General features: G+C 42.2%; 2 protein-coding genes across 2 annotated transcripts; both read right to left on the bottom strand.

The window, feature by feature from the left end:
- Nucleotides 1–764: 764 nt before the first annotated feature.
- LOC118095566 (vomeronasal type-2 receptor 26-like) lies at nucleotides 765–11,581 on the bottom strand. The gene is made up of 4 exons (XM_088655050.1): nucleotides 10,754–11,581; nucleotides 9,363–9,590; nucleotides 2,341–2,467; nucleotides 765–1,739 (listed from the first exon to the last, which is right to left on the bottom strand). Exons 1-4 carry the CDS (start codon nucleotides 11,579–11,581, stop codon nucleotides 838–840), a joined length of 2,085 nt encoding a protein of 694 aa, XP_088511176.1. The 3' UTR covers nucleotides 765–837.
- A 5,861-nt stretch (nucleotides 11,582–17,442) lies between these two features.
- LOC148684052 (vomeronasal type-2 receptor 26-like) lies at nucleotides 17,443–24,725 on the bottom strand. The gene is made up of 4 exons (XM_088655643.1): nucleotides 23,898–24,725; nucleotides 21,464–21,691; nucleotides 19,049–19,175; nucleotides 17,443–18,375 (listed from the first exon to the last, which is right to left on the bottom strand). Exons 1-4 carry the CDS (start codon nucleotides 24,723–24,725, stop codon nucleotides 17,474–17,476), a joined length of 2,085 nt encoding a protein of 694 aa, XP_088511769.1. The 3' UTR covers nucleotides 17,443–17,473.
- Between the last annotated feature and the right edge of the window lie 549 nt (nucleotides 24,726–25,274).

The raw sequence follows: 25,274 nt of genomic DNA, 5'->3' as shown, positions 1-25,274 counted from the left end.
TACAATCTCTTCTGTCATTTATACTTTGCTCCGTATCAGCTTGTCTCTATTATTCCCAGTACGGGAATCCCAGTATGTTTCCAAGCACGATTCAAAGTGTTGGTGCTGACCTTTAAAGGCCTTAACCGCCTCGGTCCAGTATACCTGAAGGAGCATCTCCTCCCCCATCATTCTGCCCAGACACTGAGGTCCAGCGCCGAGGGCCTTCTGGCGGTTCCCTCGCTACGAGAAGCCAAATTACAGGGAACCAGGCAGAGGGCCTTCTCGGTGGTGGCACCCACCCTGTGGAATGCCCTCCCACCAGAGGTCAGAGAGAACAACAATTACCAGACCTTTAGAAGGCATCTTAAGGCAGCTCTGTTTAGGGAAGCATTTAATGTTTGATGGATTTCTGTATTTCAATATTTTGTTGGAAGCCACCTAGAGTGGCTGGGGGAACCCGGCCAGATGGGCGGGGTATAATAATGAATTATTAGTATTAGTATTAGTATTCAGTTCAGGCAGTATAAAAATAATGTAAAATTTAGGGGAAAAGAGGGAAGCCAGCAAGCCAGTACTGGAAGCCAAGATGGAGAAAATCCCACAGCCACCATGGATTTTCCTCTGCTGCTCAGAATGAGCAATGGATATCATCCATAGTTTTTTCAAACACCTAATCCCAGTTAATCTGTACCTCATATGCAACTATGCTGGATATCAAGAACATAAATGATAAGACAATCTCTTATGTTATTTTGATTATTGAGGGTAACTTCCATTCGTGAAAAACCACAGTGAAATTACCCTGCTAACAAGTCTACAGAATCTAAATAATTAAATAACAAACGATGCTGTTATTTACATCTTTCTCCGTATCAGCTGCTCTCTGTTATTCAGCTCAGGCCTCACCACAATAATGTAGCACTTAGGGGAAAAGATGCAACCCAGCAGCCCAGCACTGGAAGCCAAGATGGAGAAGATCTCCACAGCCACCATGTATTTTCCTCTGGTGCTCAGGTATGTGGGAATAAAGGAGAACCAAACACTGCAGAAGACCAGCATGCTGAAGGTGATGAACTTGGCTTCATTAAAGCTGTCAGGCAACTTCCTGGCTAAGAAGGCCACAGTCAAGCTGATAATGGCCAGGAAGCCCATGTAGCCTAAAACACAATAGAACATGAGAACTGACCCTTCATTACACAGTAATATAATTTCTTCACTCATTGAGTGCATGTCCACATCTGGGAATGGGGGAGAGGTTGCCAGCCAGAAGACACAGATTCCCATTTGAATCACAGAGCAGGAAAGGACAATGGAATAAGCCAGTTTTTTGCCTACCCATCTCCTGATCCTGGACCCTGGCTTGGTAGCCATGAATGCCAAAACCACTGAAATAGTCTTGGCCAAGATGCTGGAGAGGGCCACAGAGAAGACAATGCCAAAAGCCGTTTGTCTGAGTGGGCAAGTTGCCTTATTAGGCATTCCAATGAACATCAAAGAGCAAAGGAAACACAAGAGGAGGGAGATGAGGAGAATGTAAGTGAGGCTTCTGTTATTGGCTTTGACGATGGCAGTGTTCCGGTGCTTAATGAAAATGCCAAGTACCACAGCTGTGATCAGAGAGAATAAAAGCACAGAGAAAGTTGAAACAATGGCCAAAGTTTCACCAAAGCCTAGGATGTTCAGTTTCTTGGGAATGCACTCATTCTGCTCTTCATTTGGATATTGATCTTCAGGACACCTGGCACAGGTTTCCAAGCCTATAAAAGAAAAGAAAAAAAGATTGTATGACTATTGGAAACAATCCAGAATATGCTTAACAGGTTTTTTTTTTTAAAAAAAAAAATCCTCTTACTTATGTCTTGTTGCATCAAAACAGATTTGGGGTGGAGCTATAGTAGTGGTTAATAACAATAAAATGCATTATTAAAATGTGTAAAATCTCCATAGTGCCTTGTTCTTAGAGAAAAGATCATCAGTTCTATTCCATGCTCCCTTCTCCAAACCTTTAGTGTCTTCGATGACAGAATGCATGTACCATTCTTATGTATTGTTGCATTGAATTGGACCAAGAGGAGCTGCATTAAACATTCGAGAATATTATATGCAGTAATGTTTAGAATATCAATGTCCATAGATACAGTGTTGGGAAACTATAGATTAAGCTCCCTTCCTCATGGTATTCACTTTTGAATGTTAAGATAATTTATTTATAAGGTCAGCTTTTACTGAAACTGAAGTGAAATTATTCTACTATTGTTAATAAACAATATAAATTGAGACCAGACAGAGCAAACCCCACTGCTAATTTGCTCAGAATTTACTAAAATGTCTCATCTGTGCTAATATGGCATCTCTCACCCTTCTCATTTGAGAACATCCCACGAGGACATTGATCACAATCATAACAACAAAACTTCTTGCCCTCCTTCTTTTTCTTCTCATAACCAGGAAGGCAGTTGGCATTACATAAGGAAAGGGGTGGCACCTGTCCAAAGAGACATGAAGAGGTTAAGAAAATGTTTCAGGGGATTTCATCTAACATCAGGTGATCTATCAGTAAATAAGAGGGCCAAAAATGTTAAATGTAGGATCCATATACTCAATATAAGAAAAAGAATATCTTCATCTTCCATATAAAACGAAATGGGAATGTTATTTAGCAATTATTGGGTTAACAATCCTGAAAGCAAAATGGATGTGGGCATTAAAACTTTCCAAAAATGTTTATTAGTGTGAACCTGAAAGAGAACTATCTTACATCAATATTCCAATGGTACTTTACTTTATACGGAATTTATTTAGGCTGAAACAGGCACTGTTGGATGTAGAACGGAGTTAACGCGGGTGGCGCTGTGGGTTAAACCACTGAGCCTAGGGCTTGCCAATCAGAAGGTCGGCGGTTCGAATCCCCACGACGGAGTGAGCTCCCGTTGCTTGGTCCCTGCTCCTGCCAGCCTAGCAGTTTGAAAGCACGTCAAAGTGCAAGTAGATAAATAGGTACCGCTCCAAGCGGGAAGGTAAACGGCATTTCTGTGTGCTGCTGTGGTTTGCCAGAAGCGGCTTAGTCATGCTGGCCACATGACATGGAAGCTGTACACCGGCTCCCTTGCCCAATAATGCGAGATGAGCGCAGCCATCCAAGAGTCGGTCACGACTGGACCTAACGGTCAAGGGTCCCTTTACCTTTCAATATTTTGAAGTTGTAAAATTATAATTCCTTTCTGGGCAGAAGTACTGAAGATGTCAACTGTTGTTGAACTTTACCTAGTGCTCATTTTCTTTATAATATATATCCTCAAAGCAGGAGCAAGCATATTGCCACTTTTAGTTCTAGTAAAACTGAGATCTGCTTGGGAGGATATTGATGCCTTCTGTGTTGAGGTGTGCCTAGGCTCCCCTGTGCCCTTGGCAAGGTGATATTTGGCATCCCAACCATCCATTGCATCATTGGCAAGGAGATACCAGTGCTTCCAAAGAGACCATGGAACAGGAACTTCTAAAACTTTGCTTTTCATCACCTTTTGTGCTCCCCCTCGGCCATTAGGGTTGGGTCTGCTCTGCTTCTCCTCCTGCCTTTCTTGGTCTGCCTGCCTGCCAGTCTTCCTCCCTCGCTTTACATACCACCTGCCTACCTTCTATTTCTTGCAACTCTATCCACCACACTCTCTTTTCTTCCCAGCAGCCTGAAGGAGGAGAAGGGTAAGGGACTCCACCTCCTGCTAATCAGCCTTCTTGCTCCTGAAGAGAACCAGCTGATTCCAGCTTTCTTAAGCAGGCTTTCCATCCTCAGTCAGTTGCTGGAAACAACTTTTGTCATTCCTGACCAGACCTTGCTGCTGCTTCTTTCTCATGACCTTTGACCCTTTGGCTTTCTCGACCCCTGGATTGTCTGACTACATAAACTGAGATACTCCTGACCTTTCGACTGGACTGGAGTGGAGCGTGTATATGGACTCTGCCTCCAGGCAAGTACCCCCCTGAGGTTTGGCTGGTTGGCTTGCTTCTCCATTCACTGAGCTCTGCCATGGCTGGCAGCACAGGACTATGACAAGCACCTGGATTCCTCCACTGAGCCACTGAGAGGAGCCTGCATCCCTTGCCCAGCTGCCCATGGAGTACATGGATGGGCAGCCGGGCTCCAAGTCACTCCAAGCAAGGCATTATTTTGCAGGGGCTCCTCCTGGGTCTGGGCCCGTGGCATGGCCAACCTGAAAATCTCCTGCATATGCCCCTGCTTCTATCATTCCAATTCAACCCTAGAGTCTCAAGCGGCATTTGAAAAACTCTAGTAGATTCCTGTGTTTATTCACAATGATACAGTTACCCCTTCATGGATCAATGCCTTGTCGTGGCGAAGGGGCTTGAATAACTCAGAGAAGCTATGAGCTATGCCATGCAGGGCCACCCAAGATGGACAGGTCATAGTGGAGAGTTTTGACTAAACGTGATCCACCTGGAGAAGGAACTGGCAAGCCACTCCAGTATCCCTGCCAAGAAAACTCTATGGACAAAGACAACAGGCATATAAAAGTTATGACGCTGGAAGATGAGCCCCTCAGGTCGGAAGGCGTCCAACATGCTACTGAGGAAGAGCGGAGGACAAGTACAAGTAGAGTCAGAGCTGATGAAGCGGCTGGGCCAAAGCCAAAAGGTCACTCAGTTGCGGATATGCCTGGAAGCGAAAGGAAAGTCCGATGCTGTAAAGAAAAATATTGCATAGGAACCTGGAATGTAAGAACCATGAATGGAGGTAAGCTGGATGTGGTCAAAAATGAGATGGCAAGAATAAACATCCTGGGCATCAGTGAACTAAAATGGAAGGGAATGGGTGAATTCAGTTCGGGTGGCTATCATATCTACTACTGTGGGCAAGAATCCTGTAGAAGAAATGGAGTGGCCCTCATAGTCAACAAAAGAGTGGTAAAAGCTGTAATGGGATGCAATCTCAAAAATGACAGAATGATCTCGATACGAATCCAAGGCAGACCTTTTAACATCACAGTAATCCATGTTTATGCACCAACTACCGGTGCTGAAGAAAGTGAAATTGACCAATTCTATGAAGACCTACAACACCTTCTAGAAATGACACCAAAGAAGGATGTTCTTCTCATTATAGGGGATTGGAATGCTAAAGTAGGGAATCAAGAGATAAAAGGAACAACTGGCAAGTTTGGCCTTGGAGTTCAAAATGAAGCAGGGCAAAGACTAATAGAGTTCTGTCAAGAGAACAAGCTGGTCATCACAAACACTCTCTTCCAACAACACAAGAGACGACTCTACACATGGATATCACCAAATGGGCAGCATCGAAATCAGATTGATTATATTCTCTGCAGCCAAAGATGGAGAAGCTCTATACAGTCAGCAAAAACAAGACCTGGAGCTGACTGTAACTCAGATCATCAGCTTCTTATAGCAAAATTCCAGCTTAAACTGAAGAAAGTAGGAAAAACCACTGGGCCAGTAAGATACAATCTGAATCAAATCCCTTATGAATACACAGTGGAAGCGAGGAACAGGTTTAAGGATTTAGATTTGGTGGACAGAGTGCCTGAAGAACTATGGATGGAGGCTCGTAACATTATACAGGAGGCAGCAACGAAAACCATCCCAAGGAAAAGGAAATGCAAGAAAGCAAAATGGCTGTCCAACGAGGCCTTACAAATAGCGGAGGAGAGGAGGCAAGCAAAATGCAAGGGAGATAGGGAAAGATACAGGAAACTGAATGCAGATTTCCAAAAAACAGCAAGGAGAGAGAAGAGGGTCTTCTTAAATGAGCAATGCAAAGAAATAGAGGAAAACAATAGAATGGGGAAAACCAGAGATCTGTTCAAGAAAATTGGAGATATGAAAGGAACATTTCGTACAAAGATTACCATAATCAAGGACAAAAGTGGCAAGGACCTAACAGAAGCAGAAGACATCAAGAAGAGGTGGCAAGAATACACAGAGGAATTATACCAGAAAGATATGGAGGTCTCGTACACCTCAGGTAGTGTGGTTGCTGACCTTGAGCCAGACATCTTGGAGAGTGAAGTCAAATGGGCCTTAGAAAGCATTGCTAATAACAAGGCAAGTGGAAGTGATGATATTCCAGCTGAACTATTTAAAATTTTAAAAGATGATGCTGTTAAGGTGCTACACCCAATATGCCAGCAAGTTTAGAAAACTCAGCAATGACCAGAGGATTGGAGAAGATCAGTCTACATCCCAATTCCAAAGAAGGGCAGTGCCAAAGAATGCTCCAACTACCGCACAATTGCGCTCATTTCACACGCTAGCAAGGTTATGCTTAAAATTCTACAAGGCAGGCTTAGACAGTATGTGGACCGAGAACTCCCAGAAGTGCAAGCTGGATTTCGAAGGGGCAGAGGAACCAGAGACCAAATAGCAAACATGCGCTGGATTATGGAGAAAGCTAGAGAGTTCCAGAAAAACGTCTACTTCTGCTTCATTGACTATGCAAAAGCCTTTGACTGTGTCGACCACAGCAAACTATGGCAAGTTCTTAAAGAAATGGGAGTGCCTGATCACCTCATCTGTCTCCTGAGAAATCTCTATGTGGGACAAGAAGCTACAGTTAGAACTGGGTATGGAACAACTGATTGGTTCAAAATTGGGAAAGGAGTACGACAAGGTTGTATATTGTCTCCCTGCTTATTTAACTTATATGCAGAATTCATCATGCAAAAGGCTGGACTAGATGAATCCCAAGCCGGAATTAAGATTGCCGGAAGAAATATCAACAACCTCAGATATGCAGATGACACAACCTTGATGGCAGAAAGCGAGGAGGAATTAAAGAACCTTTTAAGGAGGGTGAAAGAGGAGAGCACAAAATATGGTCTGAAGCTCAACATCAAAAAAACCAAGATCATGGCCACTGGTCCCATCACCTCCTGGCAAATAGAAGGGGAAGAAATGGAGGCAGTGAGAGATTTTACTTTCTTGGGCTCCTTGATCACTGCAGATGGTGACAGCAGTCACGAAATTAAAAGACGCCTGCTTCTTGGGAGAAAAGCAATGACAAACCTAGACAGCATCTTAAAAAGCAGAGACATCACCTTGCCTACAAAGGTCCGAATAGTTAAAGCCATGGTTTTCCCAGTAGTGATGTATGGAAGTGAGAGCTGGACCATAAAGAAGGCTGATCGCCGAAGAATTGATGCTTTTGAATTATGGTGCTGGAGGAGACTCTTGAGAGTCCCATGGACTGCTAGAAGATCAAACCTATCCATTCCTAAGGAAATCAGCCCTGAGTGCTCCCTGGAAGGACAGATCGTGAAGCTGAGGCTCCAATACTTTGGCCACCTCATGAGAAGAGAAGAATCCTTGGAAAAGACCCTGATGCTGGGAAAGATGGAGGGCACAAGGAGAAGGGGACGACAGAGGACGAGATGGTTGGACAGTGTTTCTGAAGCTACGAACATGAGTTTGACCAAACTGCGGGAGGCAGTGGAAGACAGGAGTGCCTGGCGTGCTATGGTCCATGGGGTCACGAAGAGTCGGACACGACTAAACGTCTAAACAACAACAACAGTTAGCCTAGCATTCTATCTAACACTGAGCGTTGTTCAAGAGCGCTGCCATGAACAAACAAGCATGTTGGATGACACTCTCTGATAGCCATTGGTCCTTCTTAGTTTGACAGTGTCTTTTTTGGCATTTTAATAATAATAATAATAATAATAATAATAATAATAATAATAATAATAAATTTTTATTCATACCCCGCCCTCCCCTGTCAGAACCGGGCTCAGGGCGGGTACCACCAATAAAATTACAATAAAACATAAAAAGCAATTAATTAAAATACAGATTAAAATACAATATTAAAATACAATATTAAAATTTAAAATGCAGCCTCATTTTAAGTAATCCATAAATCCAGCCACGAGGGAGGAAAACACAGGGGTCAGACTAAGTCCAGCCCAAAGGCCAGGCAGAACAGCTCTGTCTTGCAGGCCCTGCGGAAAGATGACAAATCCCGCAGGGCCCTGGTCTCCTGTGAAAGAGCATTCCACCAAGTTGGGGCCAATACTGAAAAGGCCCTGGCCCTAGTAGAGGCCAATCTAGCCAACTTATGGCTCAGGATCTCCAGAATATTGTTGTTTGTGGACCTTAAGGTCCTTCACAGGGCATACCAGGAGAGGCGGTCCCGTAGGTACGGGGGTCCCAAGCCGCATAGGGCTTTAAAGGTCAGAACCAGCACCTTAAACCTGATCCTGTACTCCACCGGGAGCCAGTGCAGCTGTTAAAGCACTGGATGAATGTGATCCCGTGGCCGGGACCCCGTAAGGAGCCTCGCCGCGGCATTCTGCACCCGCTGGAGTTTCTGGGTCAGCTTCAAGGGCAGCCCCGTGTAGGGCGAGTTACAATAATCAAGCCTGGAGGTGACCGTCACATGGATCACTGTGGGCAGATCAGGGCAAGAGAGGTAAGGGACCAACTCCTTGATACGGCAGAGATGGGAAAATGCCACCTTAGCTGTGGCAGCAACCTGCGCCTCCATGGAAAGGGAGGCGTCGAAGGTTACACCCAAACTCTTGACAGAAGATGCTGGCACTAATTTAGCCCCTGCCAGATATGGGAGTTGGCCCCCCAACCCCACATCATCCCGACCCAGCCAGAGGACCTCTGTATTCAAAGGATTTAGCTTCAACCGGCTCCCACGTAGCCATCCAGCCACAGCTTCCAAGGACTTGGTCAGTGTGTCCGGGGCCGAGGCAGGGTGGTTGTCCATTAACAGATAGATCTGGGTGTCATCAGCATATTGATGACAACCCAGCCCAAAACTCCGGACAATCTGGGCAAGGGGGCGCATAAAGATATTAAAAAGCATCGGGGAAAGGATTGCACCTGGCGGGACTCCACACACCAAGGAGTGCCGCGGCGACAACTCCCTCCCTAGCGCCACCCTCTGTCCCCAACCTAAGATAAAGGAATGCAGCCATTGTTGGACTGTGCCCTGAATCCCCACGTCGGCAAGGCGGTGGTCTAAAAGTTCGTGATCGACCATATCAAAGGCTGCTGACAAATCTAAAAGAATTGGCAGTCCCGACCCACCTTGATCCAGCTGTCTACGGAGATCATCTGTTAAGGCGACCAGAGCTGTCTCGGTCCCATGACCAGGGACTGAGGAATGAGTTATTAGTAGCAGTATTAGTAGTGGGCAGCAATTGTGAATGGTTTATGATGTGCTGTATGGGTGGGTGACGATTATAGACACTATGTAAGATGTATGTTAGAGGAGTTTTGTTATTAAACCATGCAAATATATATTTGCATTTCTTCAGTGATTCCATCTGTGTGGTCTACTCTGCACGCACTCTGCTAATGCCCCAAAATGCCACCCCTATGTGCAGTGATTTCCTTACCTGAGTGAAGACTCTGTGCCATTGGATTCTGTCCCGATTTATGGCGAGCTCTTTTCCAGGAGGGGCCTGAGGATCCAGCTTTCCTACTTTGACCCTGACATAGGAATTATTTGGGAAAGTGACCAGGTTTGTAATATCAAATCCACCTGCTAATTCACCATGTTCATTGAATGTAATTTCATCCCCAGCACTGTTGTTGAATGAGATCCTCTGCATGCATGAGTGCAGCTAGGTGGAAAGAGAATCAAAAGGTCTATGAAGTGTCGTAATAGTCTAAGATAATTTAATAGATTTCCGGGAAGAATATAAGTTCTTTTCCTCCAGGAGTTCACCACTTCGGATCCCAATGGAGGGGACCCAAATTTCAGCAGGGAAATCGTGAATCAGTGTAAACTCAACAGTCATGAGATATGCACATAAAGGCTGTAGACCTTTCAGAGTAGCCTTTGTTAAGATTCAAGCTATAGAAGGGATTTGAGATGATGGGCAAAAAAAGGGCCAGGAGCTTATGTTCTCAAGATATTATATTAATGCAACGTGGAAACATTTAGCTATGTACACTACTAAAAGACCAAGTCTCCTGCTGAAAAATGCGGGATCAGCAGCTGCACGGCACCGGAAGTCACTTCACTTTAGCTATAGCCCTCATATTAGGCGCTTGAGTTTATTAACTCAGGGCATCCATGATTTCTGTATGTGTGTAGCAATATGTTGCTCTGTATTAGTTACCGTCCATTTAGTCAATGTATGCCCTCTTCTGATGACCAGCAAACCTCTTTTTTTGTGCAGTGTTGTGTGAGTATAGGTTCCTGGGTAATACGGTTTATTTAGGACACACAGTAGAGCAGTGTGCAATTGTTCCCTCATATACAAGTCCTCGCCTCTAAAGGGAATATGTTCTAGGTGGATATGTGAAGGGGCTCCCTCAGCATTCAATGGCAGACTGGCTACAACCTTTGCCACACCTCTAGATGTACTGGACTCTTCCCCTAGCCATCACATATCCAACACAAGTGGAGGGCATCAGATCTTGGCTACAGCATGTCACACCACTGTGCTCTACACAGGACATAAAAAGTGAGAGGGGCTTTGTTGAAGATACTTACAAAATGTCCCAAGAATTCATGTTCTCCTGCCACTGAAAAAGAATCTTTACTTTAATGGAAGTCAGGCAGGGCAAATTCAAGCAAATATTTTCCAGAATCATAGCATCATGTAACTGTAGCATTGGAAGGGATCAAAATAAAATCAGATAATGTTTATTTTGATATATTAAGGTTTATAATTTTCCTTATTTACTTATAGAATATGAGTTGGCATTTATTTATATCAATGGAATGTGCAATACTGAGCATGTTATAAAGTAAAGACTTTGTAACAGGAAAACCTACCTGCCATGGCTCTACATTCTTAGGAAAGTGTCTGTTTCTGCCCTTTTTTCTTTTGCAGATGGCGTCAGATGAGCACCTAATATGTAAAGCTTGTGCCAGAGCATAGACAGCATTATAGATACTGTAGCTGTGGCCGGTCATGCTCATTTCAAAAAACGGTGCAGGGAGGCTCTCCAGCAACTCCTCTCCAGTACATGTACCCATAGTGTCTGCCATTGCAGTGTTGTTTGAAAGTGAACAACCAAAGGCTTGTTCCCAGAAATCATTGATAAAACCATCTGCATCTTGTCCAGAAGGCTTTACACCCTGCAGAAAGTCTGAGAAGTCTTGGATCTCCTTGGAGTGAATCGTAATGGAGATAGCACCTTGGAGCATTTGTATATCAAGGTCCACAAGTTTTCTTACAACATGTGATATGAAATCAATTTGGGAGGCTGTAATCCATACTTTCCCTTCAGGTTCTTTCCTTATAGATTGATGAAGTATTAGCTGAATCATATTCATTGCCATTATAACACCTGTAAGCCACACAATAGATGTACTTTCTCCATATATTACAACTGCTTTTGCTTTGCTTTTCATGAAAGTTTGTGAGAAAAACTTTGTTTGATCCACCATATCAAGCACGTTACCGTTGAATTGCACGTTATATTCCGTTCTTTCTGTGAACGCCGAACAGATTCCATTCTTGAGAAACATTGGTTCAATGGTCTGCAAGAATTGTTCTCCAGCTTCATTAGCTGCAGTGATGAGCCCAACCCATTTCCATTTGAAATGCAGAAGTAACTGGATAATTCCCTTGTACTGAAGATCTTCATTGGGGACCATGCGATAAAAGGAAGCAAATTTGATGGGATCATTTATGGCCAGTTCAAATGAACCGTATGAAATCTGAAAAAGGAAATAGCCAAACCTTTCCAAGTAGAAACAAGAATTCACAACACACTCATTTATCTGAATATAAATCCTGTATACCCCATATTTACTAATCTTTGACAGCACCGACCACTTTTTACATAGGAAAAATGTTGCTCATTGGTTTTTGTAGATATTAATTCCTAATATTTTGGGAGTCATCACAGCTGCATACTTGTACACATGGATTCTCTCCCAGAACAGGAGAGCTTTTGTCCTTGCACTGCCTTCAACAATAATGCTTGCAGGATTGAAATACAGTGGTACCTCTGGTTAAGAACTTAATTCGTTCCGAAGGTCCGTTCTTAACACGAAACTCTTCTTAACCTGAAACACCACTTTAGCTAATGGGGCCTCCTCCTGCCTCCACGCCACTGGATAACAATTTCTGTTCTCATCCTGAAGAAAAGTTCTTAACACCTGAAGCATTTGTAACCCGAGGTACCACAGTAATATGAGCCCATCAAAATGCCCCATTTATCAAACTGGAACTTTTCGAATAATCCTCCACTAAATATATTAAACACATATCTTTGGGAATTTGGCACCCTCATAATAATTGGTTTATGCACATACTAACCCCTTCAAATATAACAATATATTGCAACCATGTCCCTTTTTTGACTTGATATTTATGAATCAACAGCTTCCTAGTAGGAGTGTAGAGTGAACTACAGCATGAAATACCTATTTTTTGAAACCCCCAGTATATTGTACCTGTGGAATCTTGTAGAGACCTAAGACGTCTGCCATGGATGAGGAGGTGTCAGAGCTAAGTCCCCCAATGACTCCTACTACTTTTCTCTGAATGCCACATATGTAGTTGGGGACAAAGTGATGGGATTTAAAGAGCAGATCTAGAGTGTTTCGGTAGGTCATCCTGGAATCAAAATAGCTATCATAGATGTGGAATCCAAGAGTGGCATTGGGCAAGATCTTGGGATTCTCATTGATCTCATCAACAGCAAACACCAAGGCGAGGATGTGTTGGTAGAACTTTCTAACCACCCTACAAATAAAGTGTGTTAGTATTTTATAGAGAATTAAACAGTACCCAACATCTAGATGTGAAAGAATCAACCGCCTCTGTTAAATCTTATTGTAAATATTGAAATTGCTTCGTGCTCTTAGAATTAATGTTTGGATCTCTCTTCCACCTGATCCAGATTTTTTAATATATCTGAACCTATAGATTTAGAAGAGATCTTTACTTACTAAGCTTCAGGTTTTTTAACCATATTCCTGTTTATCACTAGAAACAAGAACTGCGCCACATGGCTATGCTACAGTTATTGAAATCAGTACTGTATCCCTTTGTCAGTACATAGCTGTCACTAGCAATAGAAACTGCTATGAAATTAAAATAAAGGAATTTGCAGCTGCCATTTTAAATATGAAGAATGCCCAGTGATGAGCTAGTATTGATGATGGTAAAAGGGATTTCATCGAATTATTATTAAGTGCATCTAAAGCCCTAATTGTTTTCAATGTGTTTTAGACATGATTTCAATTTTATACCATCCTTCAACATAGCAGCTCAAGCTGGATATCACAGCTCTCCTCCCTCCCCTTGCATACTCATGAAAGCCCCTAGGTTGTAGTTGGCAAAAAAAATGGAGATCTGAACCCAGATCTCCCCAATGCAAGTCTGCCATGCTAAATAACTGTGGACAGGAGAATTGATGACTAGAGAGCAAGTGGTGGTGATCTGAAACTGAATCAGCTCAAAAATGGCTGACGTTTTATTTCTGCACCTTGAACGTGGAAGGGAAGGAGCAGTCATGAAGACAGTACAATTGTGTCCACAACTAGCTGTCTGGAAGAGCTTCTCAATGTTGAATATTCTTTTGTTATCTGGCCAAGAGAGCATTTTTCTTGTAATGTTTGCAGCCTGCTGCTACATCTTTGGAAACCCTTTAGTGTTGGAATCAGTCTCAGACAGAATTGCAAAATACAATGGAGCCAGTCAAATGGTATGCACTTCACTCTCCATTTTTGCTGGATCAATTTTTATTATTGTGGCCAGAGGATGTAGTGAATGCGCTTGAAGAAATGAAGTTGTCAAACCGACCCCTTGACCCTTGCCTCTCTTGGCTTTTTAAATGTAGCTTCATAGGATTGACTGAAAGTAGCAGACTTGGGTACTATGGCATGATAGGCGAGGCGGAAATTTGCAGCCACCTAGACCTTGCATTGCCTTCCCTTAGGAAGGAGTCACAAGGCTCTGGCAGGGTCCTAGAGTCCTTCCACCTAGTTCCCAAAACTGAAAAATGACTAACAACTAGGCTTTGTGAAGGAGGCAGGAGGACTCCAGGACCTTGTCAGCTCCTCATGGCCCAAAGCCCAGTGCCTGGCTTAACCAGCTTTGAGGCAGTGCTCCCATGGCTCTGTGTCGGATCCGTGCACACTGCTCTCACAACCTTAATTCTGCCTCATTGACTGGGGAAGTTCAGTGAGTTATCTATGCTTCATTGGAGGATGGAGAGATACCGTCCAACATGAAGCAAGTTGTGGAGTGTCTCCTCTTTATTCTGAACCAAGAATAAAATATACATTTAATTTTTTTAAAAAAAAATAAATTAAAAATAATTTTCTCATAGCATTTTTTTCAAAGCAAAAGTACCTTCTAGATGGATAGTAATGTATACAGATTAAAGGAAATAATCTTAAGGTCCATTTACTTACACTGGATTGCCAAGAAAGAGGTGAGGTGGGTGTTTATGGAAGGAAATGCTGGGGAATACATAATGGATATGAGACCCTATTCCACCAATGATAAGGTCACCTGGTTCATACCACTCATGTGGAATATGCACAGGGTTATTTCTGCTGCAAGCAACACTGTGCAATTTGGGCACCATATTGGGAAGCAGCAGCAGAAGAAGAAGCAGCAACATCCTTATCCCAAAGATCATTCTACTCTCCTTTCCCTCTCTACGATATTGTTACTTTCACCAGCTGGACTTGAACAGGATGGATTTGGCGTCAGCTGACTTTGGCAATTCTGTTCTTAAAGGGGCAGGTATCCACTTTCACTGTTACCAAAAAATGCATTGAATGCTAAATAATATAGAGTAATTTGAAACCTGACCTACACAATGAAAGAGGGAAACTCGTTGAAATAACAGAGCCTGGCCTCCTCACCCCTATCTTACCATAGCTGTCAATGGAACCCTGAGGTGCTTTTTTAATCATTTCAGATTTCGTTTTTGATTCTTTATTTTTCATTGTGCCTTCTGGTGCTTTGCCAGGTGAACTGATTATAGTAATTTTAATAATTACAAGTCTGATAAACTTTTGTGCAATGTTTTTGGCTCTATGGAGCATCAGCAATGGGAAGATTTCCGATGTAAACATACCTATCACATCACAGAATCATAGATTAGAAGAGTCTTCCAAGGTCATCAAGTCCTATCGGCTTGAGCTAAGGCAGGACATCCAGAATGACAAACAAAAAGAAAAACACCCCACCTGTGTTTAGAAGGGAGCCAACTGCATCCTTCCCCCATTTGTCTAATTTCCTACTGCTACTGGCCCTTACACTCTCTGACATATGTAACATTGATTACACTTACTGAATCTTGGGAAGAATGATCAATCAAGCAATCACTCAATCAATCAAAACCTTTATTGGCATCATCAAGAAACATTAAAAACAAATTGGCCAGTACAATCATGTCGCCATATCAGGGAACAATGATGGAAAGGTTCCAACCATATCAGGATAGAGACCCTGGATAACACAGCCTAACTACTTGTTTGTTTGTTTTTATTAAAGATTTTCTTGATTTACAGAAATATGTGCAATAGAAGGAACCCAACAAGACAATGACAAAAACCCATCAACAGCATACAAATCAATATGGCTAACCTGACCCGAAACACCCACCCAGCCCACTCACAAATGAAACAAAGACCACCACAGCCAACGACTAATGAAAAATCACACCCTAGGCCAACCCCAAGCTCTCAACGCCTAACTCCTTTTTGAAAGAGCACATATATACAGTTTGAAGCAGAGTGACATGCTTAGGAACAACTGTGCCATCGTCTTTTATTCTAGTAAGACATAGTAATTCCAAAGACTAGGTGGTCTATCACTGTCAGGCAGTGATAGGCAGTATTTTTTCCTCCAGATGTTTCTGGATTACAGCTTCCATAATCAATGATAATAATAGCCAATTGTAAGCTGATGTGAGCTGTAGTCCAGCAACATCTGGAGTGCAACAGATTGGGTACCCTTGGTGTAAGGAAGGTTTGGAATGTCGAAAAAATGCCTCATGCCTCGTGTGTTGCTGAACTGTCAGGGCTTTGCCAAGTATTTGAGCCCTCTGAGCCTGAAGCACTGTCCATATGAAGGCGAGTCAGTTCCTGCCTCCCTTTCCAGCCCCATGTCATTGCATGTATAAGATTCCAGAAGTGTAGAAGTCCCAGTTTATTCTCAGAGTTTTAAGATTTTTTTGGTAAGGCAGTTATAAAAACATTGACTGTGAAGAGATATTTTAAGAAAGAATACTATTTTAAAACAATTGAATAGTTAGAGCAAAGAAATAGAGCAAAAATCAAAGAATGATGACATGAGCAGAGAAAGGGAGGGTTGTAGCTCACTAGGATCTTAGATGGCATAAGGCTTTTACATTCTTGGGGAAGACATACCTGATGAGCAGATAGGTCTCAGACTATACACAATTTCCCCAGGCTAGTGCCTGTCTCCACTTCTTGCCTGATATTCCTTCCCAACAGCCACAGGTCATACAACCTAAACTGCCCAAATTCTTCCATAATTTGGACAGAGACTTCATTGAGTCTAGTGCATGGCCCTGCTAGATGGAGCTATGCTCTCGCTCAACATAAGGCAGCCTACAAAGGTCCCTTTCCCCTTTTCTCTATCTGCGGTTTCCTATGCACCCGAACATCTGCTCAGGAGTTAAAAAACCTATTGGGAAAGTGGATACAACAAAAGTAGAGTAAGGGAAGGTGCAGGCATTCAGATTGTTAGATATTTTGGATTTCATCCATAGTTTCATTCATACACATAGTTCCAATTCATTTTCACCTCATATGCAACTATGCTGGATACCAAGAATATAAATGATAAGACAAGGTCTTCTGTTATTTTGACCCCCACATCTGACACTGGCCAGAAAGGTTATAGAGTCTAACTCCCAACATATAGTACAATCTCTTCTGTCATTTATACTTTGCTCCGTATCAGCTGTTCTCTATTATTCAGTTTATGCCTCATCAAAATAATGTAGCATGAATGTGGGCGTGTTGGAAATGTTAGAAGTAAAAAAGAGCACCAGAGTAGCTTTAATTTTTATAGACGCTGAGAAAGCATTTGACAATGTTTCTTGGAATTTTATGATTAAAAAATTGGAAAATATGGAGGTTGGGCAAGGGTTTATAAATGGAATCTATTCAGAGAAAAAAGCGAAAATCATTGTGAACAATGTGGTATCAGAAGAAATTAGAATTGAAAACGGTACCAGGCAAGGGTGCCCACTTTTCCCTCTACTTTTTATAACGGTACTGGAAGTCCTACTGAACAAAATGAGAAAGGACAGTGAGGTTAACGGGATAGGAGTGGGATCAAAACAGTATAAATACACCTAATCCCAGTTCATCTGTTCCTCATATGCAACTATGCTGGATATCAAGAACATAAATGATGAGACAATCTCTTCTGTTATTTTGATCATTTAGGGTAACTTCCGTTCGTGAAAAACCACAGTGAAATTACCCTGCTAACAAGTCTACAGAATCTAAATAAATAAATAAATAAATAACAAACTATACTGTCATTTACATCTTTCTCCGTATCAGCTGCTCTCTGTTATTCAGCTCAGGCCTCACCACAATAATGTAGCATTTAGGGGAAAAGATGCAACCCAGCAGCCCAGCACTGGAAGCCAAGATGGAGAAGATCTCCACAGCCACCATGTATTTTCCTCTGGTGCTCAAGTATGTTGGAATAAAGGAGAACCAAACACTGCAGAAGACCAGCATGCTGAAGGTGATGAACTTGGCTTCATTGAAGCTGTCAGGCAACTTCCTGGCTAAGAAGGCCACAGTGAAGCTGACAGTGGCCAGGAAGCCCATGTAGCCTAAAACACAATAGAACATTAGGATTGACCCTTCATTACATAGTAATATAATTTCTTCACTCATTGAGTGCATGTCCACATCTGGGAATGGGGGAGAGGTTGCCAGCCAGAAGACACAGATTCCTACTTGAATCACAGAGCAGGAAAGGACAATGGAATAAGCCAGTTTTTTGCCTACCCATCTCCTCATCCTGGATCCTGGCTTGGTAGCCATGAATGCCAAAACCACTGAAATAGTCTTGGCCAAGATGCTGGAGAGGGCCACAGAGAAGACAATGCCAAAAGCCGTTTGTCGGAGTGGGCAGGTTGCCTTATTAGGCATTCCAATGAACATCAAAGAGCAAAGGAAACACAAGAGGAGGGAGATGAGGAGAATGTAAGTGAGGCTTCTGTTATTGGCTTTGACGATGGCAGTGTTCCGGTGCTTAATGAAAATGCCAAGTACCATAGCTGTGATCAGAGAGAATAAAAGCACAGAGAAAGTTGAAACAATGGCTAACGTTTCACCAAAGCCTAGGACGTTAGGTTTCTTGGGAATGCACTCATTCTGCTCTTCATTTGGATATTGATCTGCAGGACACCTGGCACAGGTTTCCAAGCCTAAAAAAGAAAAGAAAAAAAGATTGTATGACTATTGGAAACAATCCAGAATATGCTTAAGAGTTGTTGTTGTTTTTTTAAAAAAATTCCTCTTACTTATGACTTGTTGCATTTTAACAGAATTGGGGTGGAGCTACAGTAGTGGTTAACAACAATAAAATGCATTATTAAAATGTGTAAAACGAACAAAATGAGAAGAAGAAGAAGAAGAAGAAGAAGAAGAAGAAGAAGAAGAAGAAGAAGAAGAAGAAGAAGAAGAAGAAGAAGAAGAGGTCCAGAAGTCCCTTGTTCTTAGAGAAAAGATCACCAGTTCTATTCCATGCCCCCTTCTCCAAACCTTTAATGTCTTCCAGGACAGAATGCATGTACCAATCTTATGTATTGTTTCATTGAATCAGACCGGGAGGAGCTGCATGAAACATTCGAGAATATTATATGCAGTAATGTTTAGAATATCAATGTACGTAGATGCAGCGATGGAAAATTATAGATTAAGCTCTCTTCCTCATGGAATTCAATCTTGAAGGTTAAGATGATTTATTCATAGGGTCAGCTTTTACTGAGACTTAAGGGAAATTATTCTACTATTCTTAATACACAATATAAATTGAGACCAGGCGGAGCAAATCCCACTGCTAAAATGTCTTTTATATCTTAATATGGCATCTCTCACCCTTCTCATTTGAGAACATCCCACGAGGACATGGATCACAATCATAACAACAAAACTTCTTGCCCTCCTTCTTTTTCTTCTCATAACCAGGAAGGCAGTTGGCATTACATAAGGAAAGGGGTGGCACCTATCCAAAGAGACATGAAGAGGTTAAGATTGAGAAAATGTTTCAGGGATTCATCTAACATCAGGTGATCTATCAGTAAATAAGAGGGTGACAAATGTTAAATGTAGGATCCATATACTCAATATATGCAAAAGAATACATCTTCATCCTTCATATAAAAAGAAATGGGAATGTTATTTAGCCAATATTGGGTTAACAATCCTGAAAGCAAAATGGATGTGGGCATTAAAACATTCCAAAAAAGTTTAATAGTGTGAACCTGAATGAGAACTCTCTTAAATCATTATTCCAATCGTACTTTCCTTTATACAGAATTTATTTATTTATTTATGTAGGCTGAAACTGGCACTGGGTTTGCCGATCAGAAGGTCAGTGGTTCGAATCCCCACAACGGGGTGAGTTCCCATTGCTTGGTCCCTGCTCCTGCCAGCCTAGCAGTTCGAAAGCACGTCAAAGTGCAAGTAGATAAATAGGTACCGCTCCAAGTGGGAAGGTAAACGGCATTTCTGTGCGCTGCTGTGGTTTGCCAGAAGCGGCTTAGTCATGCTGGCAACATGACCTGGAAGCTGTATGCCCGCTCCCTTGGCCAATAATGCGAGATGAATGCAGCAACCCCAGAGTCGGTCACAACTGGACCTAACGGTCTAGGGTCCTTTTATCTTTCAATATTTTGAAGTTGTAAAATAATAAATTCTTTCTGGGGATAAATACTGAAGTTGTCAACTGTTGTTGAACTTTTTCTTTACAGTATATATCCTCAAAGCAGGAGCAAGCATATTGCCACTTTTAGCTCTAGTAAAACTGAGATCTGCTTGGGAGGATATTCATGCCTTCTATGTTGAGGTGTACTTAGGCTCCCCTGTACCCTTGGCAAGGTACCTTTGACATCCCAACCATCCATTGCCTCATTGGCAAGGAGATACCAGTGCTTCCAAAGTCAGAAGAGACCATGGAACAGAACTTCTAAAACTTTGCTTGTCATCACCTGTTTTGGTCCCCCTCAGCCATCAGGGTTGGGTCTGCTCTGCTTCTCCTCCTGCCTTCCTTGGTCTGCCTGCCATTCTTCCTCCATCGCCCACCTTCTATCGCGTGCAACTCCATCCACCAGGCTCTCTTTTCTTCCCTCCGATCTAAGCTTGGCGCTATACTGACTCTTACAACAGTGCCAACAGCTAACTAAGGATGTGAAACTGCACAGCTCCTCTGATGGCCAACGCCAGTGGTGTCATTGGTCAGGAGTTGGCTTCTCCTGTGGGCAGCAGCCTGAAGGAGGAGAAGGTGAAGGGACTCCACCTGCTGCTGATCAGCCTTCTTGCTCCTGATGAGAACCAGCTGGCTCCAGCTTTCCAAAGCAGGCTTTCCATCCTCAGTCAGTTGCATAGCTGCCAAGTTTTCCCTTTTCTCACGAGGAAGCCTATAGAGCATAAGGGAATTTCCCTTTAAAAATGGGAAGACTTGGCAGCTATGGTCAGTTGCAGGAAACAACTTTTGTCTTTCCTGACCAGACCTTGCTGCTTCTTGTTTCTCGTGACCTTTGACCCTTGGCTTTCTCGACCCCTGGATTGTCTGACTACATGAACTGAGATACTCCTGACCTTTCGACTGGACTGGACTGGAGCGTGTATCTGGACTCTGCCTCCAGGCAAGTACCCCCCTGAGGTTTGGCTGGTTGGCTTGCTTCTCCCTCCTCTGAGCTCTGCCATGGCTGGCAGCAGAGGACTATGACAAGCACCTGGATTCCTCCATTGAGCCACTGAGAGGAGCCTGCATGCCTTGCCCAGCAGCCCATGGAGTACATGGATGGGCAGCCGGGCTCCAAGCCACTCCAAGGAAGGCATGATTTTGCAGGGGCTCCTCCTGGGCCTGGGCCCGTGGCAGGGCCCAACTTGAAAAAAACCTCCATACGCCCCTGCTTCTATCATTCCAATTCAACACTAGAGTCTCAAGTGGCATCTGAAAAGCTCTAGTAAATTCCAGTGTTTATTCACAATGATACAGTTAGCCTAGCATTCTATCTAACCCTGAGCGTTGTTCAAGAGCGCTGCCATGAACAAACAAGCATGTTGGATGACACTCTCTGATAGCCATTGGTCCTTCTTAGTTTGACAGTGTCTTTTTTGGCATTTTAATAATAATAATAATAATAATAATAATAATAATAATAATAATAATAGAAGATATATTTGCATTTCTTCAGTGATTCCATCTGTGTGGTCTACTCTGCACGCACTCTGTCGCATTTTGCTAATGCCCCAAAATGCCACCCCTATGTGCAGTGATTTCCTTACCTGAGTGAAGACTCTGTGCCATTGGATTCTGTCTCCATTTATGGCGAGCTCTTTTCCAGGAGGGGCTTGAGGATCCAGCTTTCCTACTTTGACCCTGACATAGGAATTATTTGGGAAAGTGACCAGGTTGGTAATATCAAATCCACCTGCTAATTCACCATGTTCATTGAATGTAACTTCATCCCCAGCACTGTTGTTGAATGAGATCCTCTGCAGGCATGATTGCAGCTAGGTGGAAAGAGAATCAAAAGGTCTATGAAGTGTTATAATAGTCTAAGATAATTTAGTAGTTTTCCTGGAAGAATATAAGTTCTTTTCCTCCAGGAGTTCACCACTTCGGTTCCCAATGGAGGGGACCCAAATTTCAGCAGGGAAATCGTGAATCAGTGTAAACTCAACAGTCATGAGATATGCACATAAAGGCTGTAGACCTTTCAGAGTAGCCTTTGTTAAGATTCAAGCTATAGAAGCAATTTGAGATGATGGGCAAAAAAAGGGCCAGGAGCTTACATTCTCAAGATATTATATTAATGCAACGTAGAATCATTTAGCTATGTACACTACTAAAAGACCAAGTCTCCTGCTGAAAAATGCGGGATCAACAGCTGCACGGCACCGGAGTCACTTCTACGCATGTCTGAACATGCATAGAAGCAACTTCCTGTGCTGGCGCTGCCTCATTTCCAGTGCCCAGACATGGGCAGAGTGGCACCCGAAATGGAGCCTCCCTGGCAGGTAGGAAATATGGGGGATTTCCGGGATTTGTTTCTATTCGGGATAACAGCGGGAAACGGATTAAAATCCGGGGGTTTCCCGCGAAAAACGGGAGACTTGGCAGCTATGAAAAGAGAACATATATAAAATGATGTACAGATGGTCCGTCACCCCAGCCAAACTATCCATAATGTATAAAATGGCAAATAAAGAACTGCTGGAAATGTGAAATTAAGGAGGGAGACTTTGTCCACATATGGTGGAAATGCAATAAAATCAAAAGATTCTGGAAAGACATTTACAATCAGCTCAATACAATCTTTAGATATACTTTCAAATAAGTACCAGAGGCATTTCTGCTGGGAATGGTTGGGGCAGACATTGAAAAAAATGATCAAAAATTCTTCCTCTATGGGACAACAGGGGCGAGAATTATACTGGCATGGGTGTGGAAACAGAAACAAATACCCACAGTCGAGGACTGGCAGCAGAAAATGATTGAGTATATGGAAATAGCTAATTTAAGTGCAAAAATACGGCAGCAGGGCAACAAAACTTATCAAAAAGAAGGGGGAATTTTTTTAGATTATATCAATAAAACGTGTTAATAGAAAGATTGCAAGTGGAATGAATCAAACCTCACAACAGATTTTGAAAATTCTATTCATTATAATAAGGATAATAGCAAGGTAAAATACTATAAACAGACTTTATGATTTATGAATTTAATTAACAAACAATGTAAAACAGATTGATTTTTGTACAGAAACGGTGCGTAGAGATGTAATTAAATATATGTAAATTGTAAAACAATGTGCAAAAAGAAGTGACGATATAAAGAAGACAAAAGACGGAGGAAAGGAAGCCAGCTCTAAGGAGGAAGAGAAATATAATTTGTAAATAGAAATTGTATCCTAGTATGTATAAAATTGAAAACCAATAAAAAACCCAAATAAAACACATTTAGCTATAGCCCACATGTTAGGCGCTTGAGTTTATTAATTCAGGGCATCCATGATTTCTGTATGAGTGTAGCTATATGTTGCTCTGTATTAGTTACTTTGCATTTAGTCAATGTATGCCCTCTTCTGATAACCAACAAACCTCTTTTTGTGCAGTGTTGTGTGAGTATAGGTTCCTGGGTAATAAGATTTATTTAGGACACACAGTAGAGCAGTGTGCAATTGTTCCCTCATATAAAAGTCCTCACCTCTAAAGGGAATATGTTCTAGGTGAATATGTGAAGGGGCTCAGCATTCAATGGCAGATTGGTTACAACCTTTGCCACACCTCTAGATGTACTGGACTCTTCCACTAGTAATCACATATCCAACACAAGTGGAGGGCATCAGCTCCTGGCTACAACATGTCACACCACAGGACATAAGAAGTGAGAGGGGCTTTGTTGAAGATACTTACAAAATATCCCTAGAATTCATGTTCTCCTGGAAGAAAGGCAGCCTCCCACTGAAAAAGAATCTTTACTTTAATGGAAGTCAGGCAGGGCAAATTCAAGGAAATATTTTCCAGAATCATAGGATCATATAAATGTAGTGTTGGATGGGATCACAATAAAATCAGCTAATGTTTATTTTAATGTATTAAGGTTTATAATTTTCCTTATTTACTTATAGAATATGAGTTGGCATTTATTTATATCAATGGAGTGCGCAAAATTGAGCAGGTTATAAAGTAAAGACTTTGTAACAGGAAACCCTACCTGCCAAGGCTCTACATTCTGAGGTAAGAGTCTGTTTCCGCCCTTTATCCTTTTGCAGATGGTTTCAGATGAGCACCTAATATGTAAAGCTTGTGCCAGAGCATAGACAGCATTATAGATACTGTAGCTGTGGCCGGTCATGCTCATTTCAAAAAACGGTGCAGGGAGGCTCTCCAGCAACTCCTCTCCAGTACATGTACCCATAGTGTCTGCCATTGCAGTGTTGTTTGAAAGTGAGCAACTAAAGGCTTGTTCCCAGAAATTCTCGATAAAACCATCTGCATCTTGTCCAGAAGGCTTTACACCCTGCAGAAAGTCTGAGAAGTCTTGAATCTCCTTGGAGTGAATCGTAATGGAGATAGCACCTTTGAGCATTTTTATATTAGGGTCCATAAGTTTTCCTAACATATTTGATATGAAATCTATCTGAGCTGCGGTAATCCATACTTTCCCTTCAGGTTGTTTCCCCACAGATTGATGAAGTATTAGCTGAATCATATTTCTTGCAATTATAACACTTGTAAGCCACACAATAGATGTACTTTCTCCATATATAACAACTGCATTTGCTTTGCTTTTCATGAAAGTTTGTGAGAAAATCTTTGTTTGATCAACCATATCAAGCACGTTACCGGAGAATTGCACATAGTATTCCGTTCTTTCTGTGAACGCTGAACAGATTCCATTCTTGAGAAACATTGGTTCAATGGTCTGCAAGAATTGTTCCCCAGCTTCATTAGCTGCAGTGATGAGCCCAACCCATTTCCATTTGAAATGCAGAAGTAACTGGATAATTCCCTTGTACTGAAGATCATCATTGGGGACCATGCGATAAAAGGAAGCAAACTTGATGGGATCATTTATGGCCAGTTCAAATGAACCGTATGAAATCTGAAAAAGGAAATAGCCAAACCTTTCCAAGTGGAAACAAGAATTCACAACACACTCATTTATCTGAATATAAATCCTGTATATCCCATATTTACTAATCTTTGACAGCACCGACCCCCTTTTTACATAGAAACAATATTGCTCATTTGTTTTTGTAGATATTAATTCCTAATATTTTGGGAGTCATCACAGCTGCATACTTGTACACATGGATACTCTCCCAGAACAGGAGAGCTTTTGTCCTTGCACTGCCTTCAATAATAATGCTTGCAGGATTGAAATACAGTGGTACCTCTGGTTAAGAACTTAATTCGTTCCAAAGGTCCGTTCTTAACATGAAACTCTTCTTAACCTGAAACACCACTTTAGCTAATGGGGCCTCCTCCTGCCTCCACGCCACTGGATAACAATTTCTGTTCTCATCCTGAAGAAAAGTTCTTAACACCTGAAGCGTTTGTAACCTGAGGTACCACTGTAATTTGAGCC

Source organism: Zootoca vivipara, chromosome 12 (assembly GCF_965207765.1).
Source record: "Zootoca vivipara chromosome 12, rZooViv2.hap1.1, whole genome shotgun sequence".
Classification (NCBI taxonomy): Eukaryota; Metazoa; Chordata; class Lepidosauria; order Squamata; family Lacertidae; genus Zootoca; species Zootoca vivipara.
This window is presented reverse-complemented; position numbering and strand designations above follow the sequence as displayed.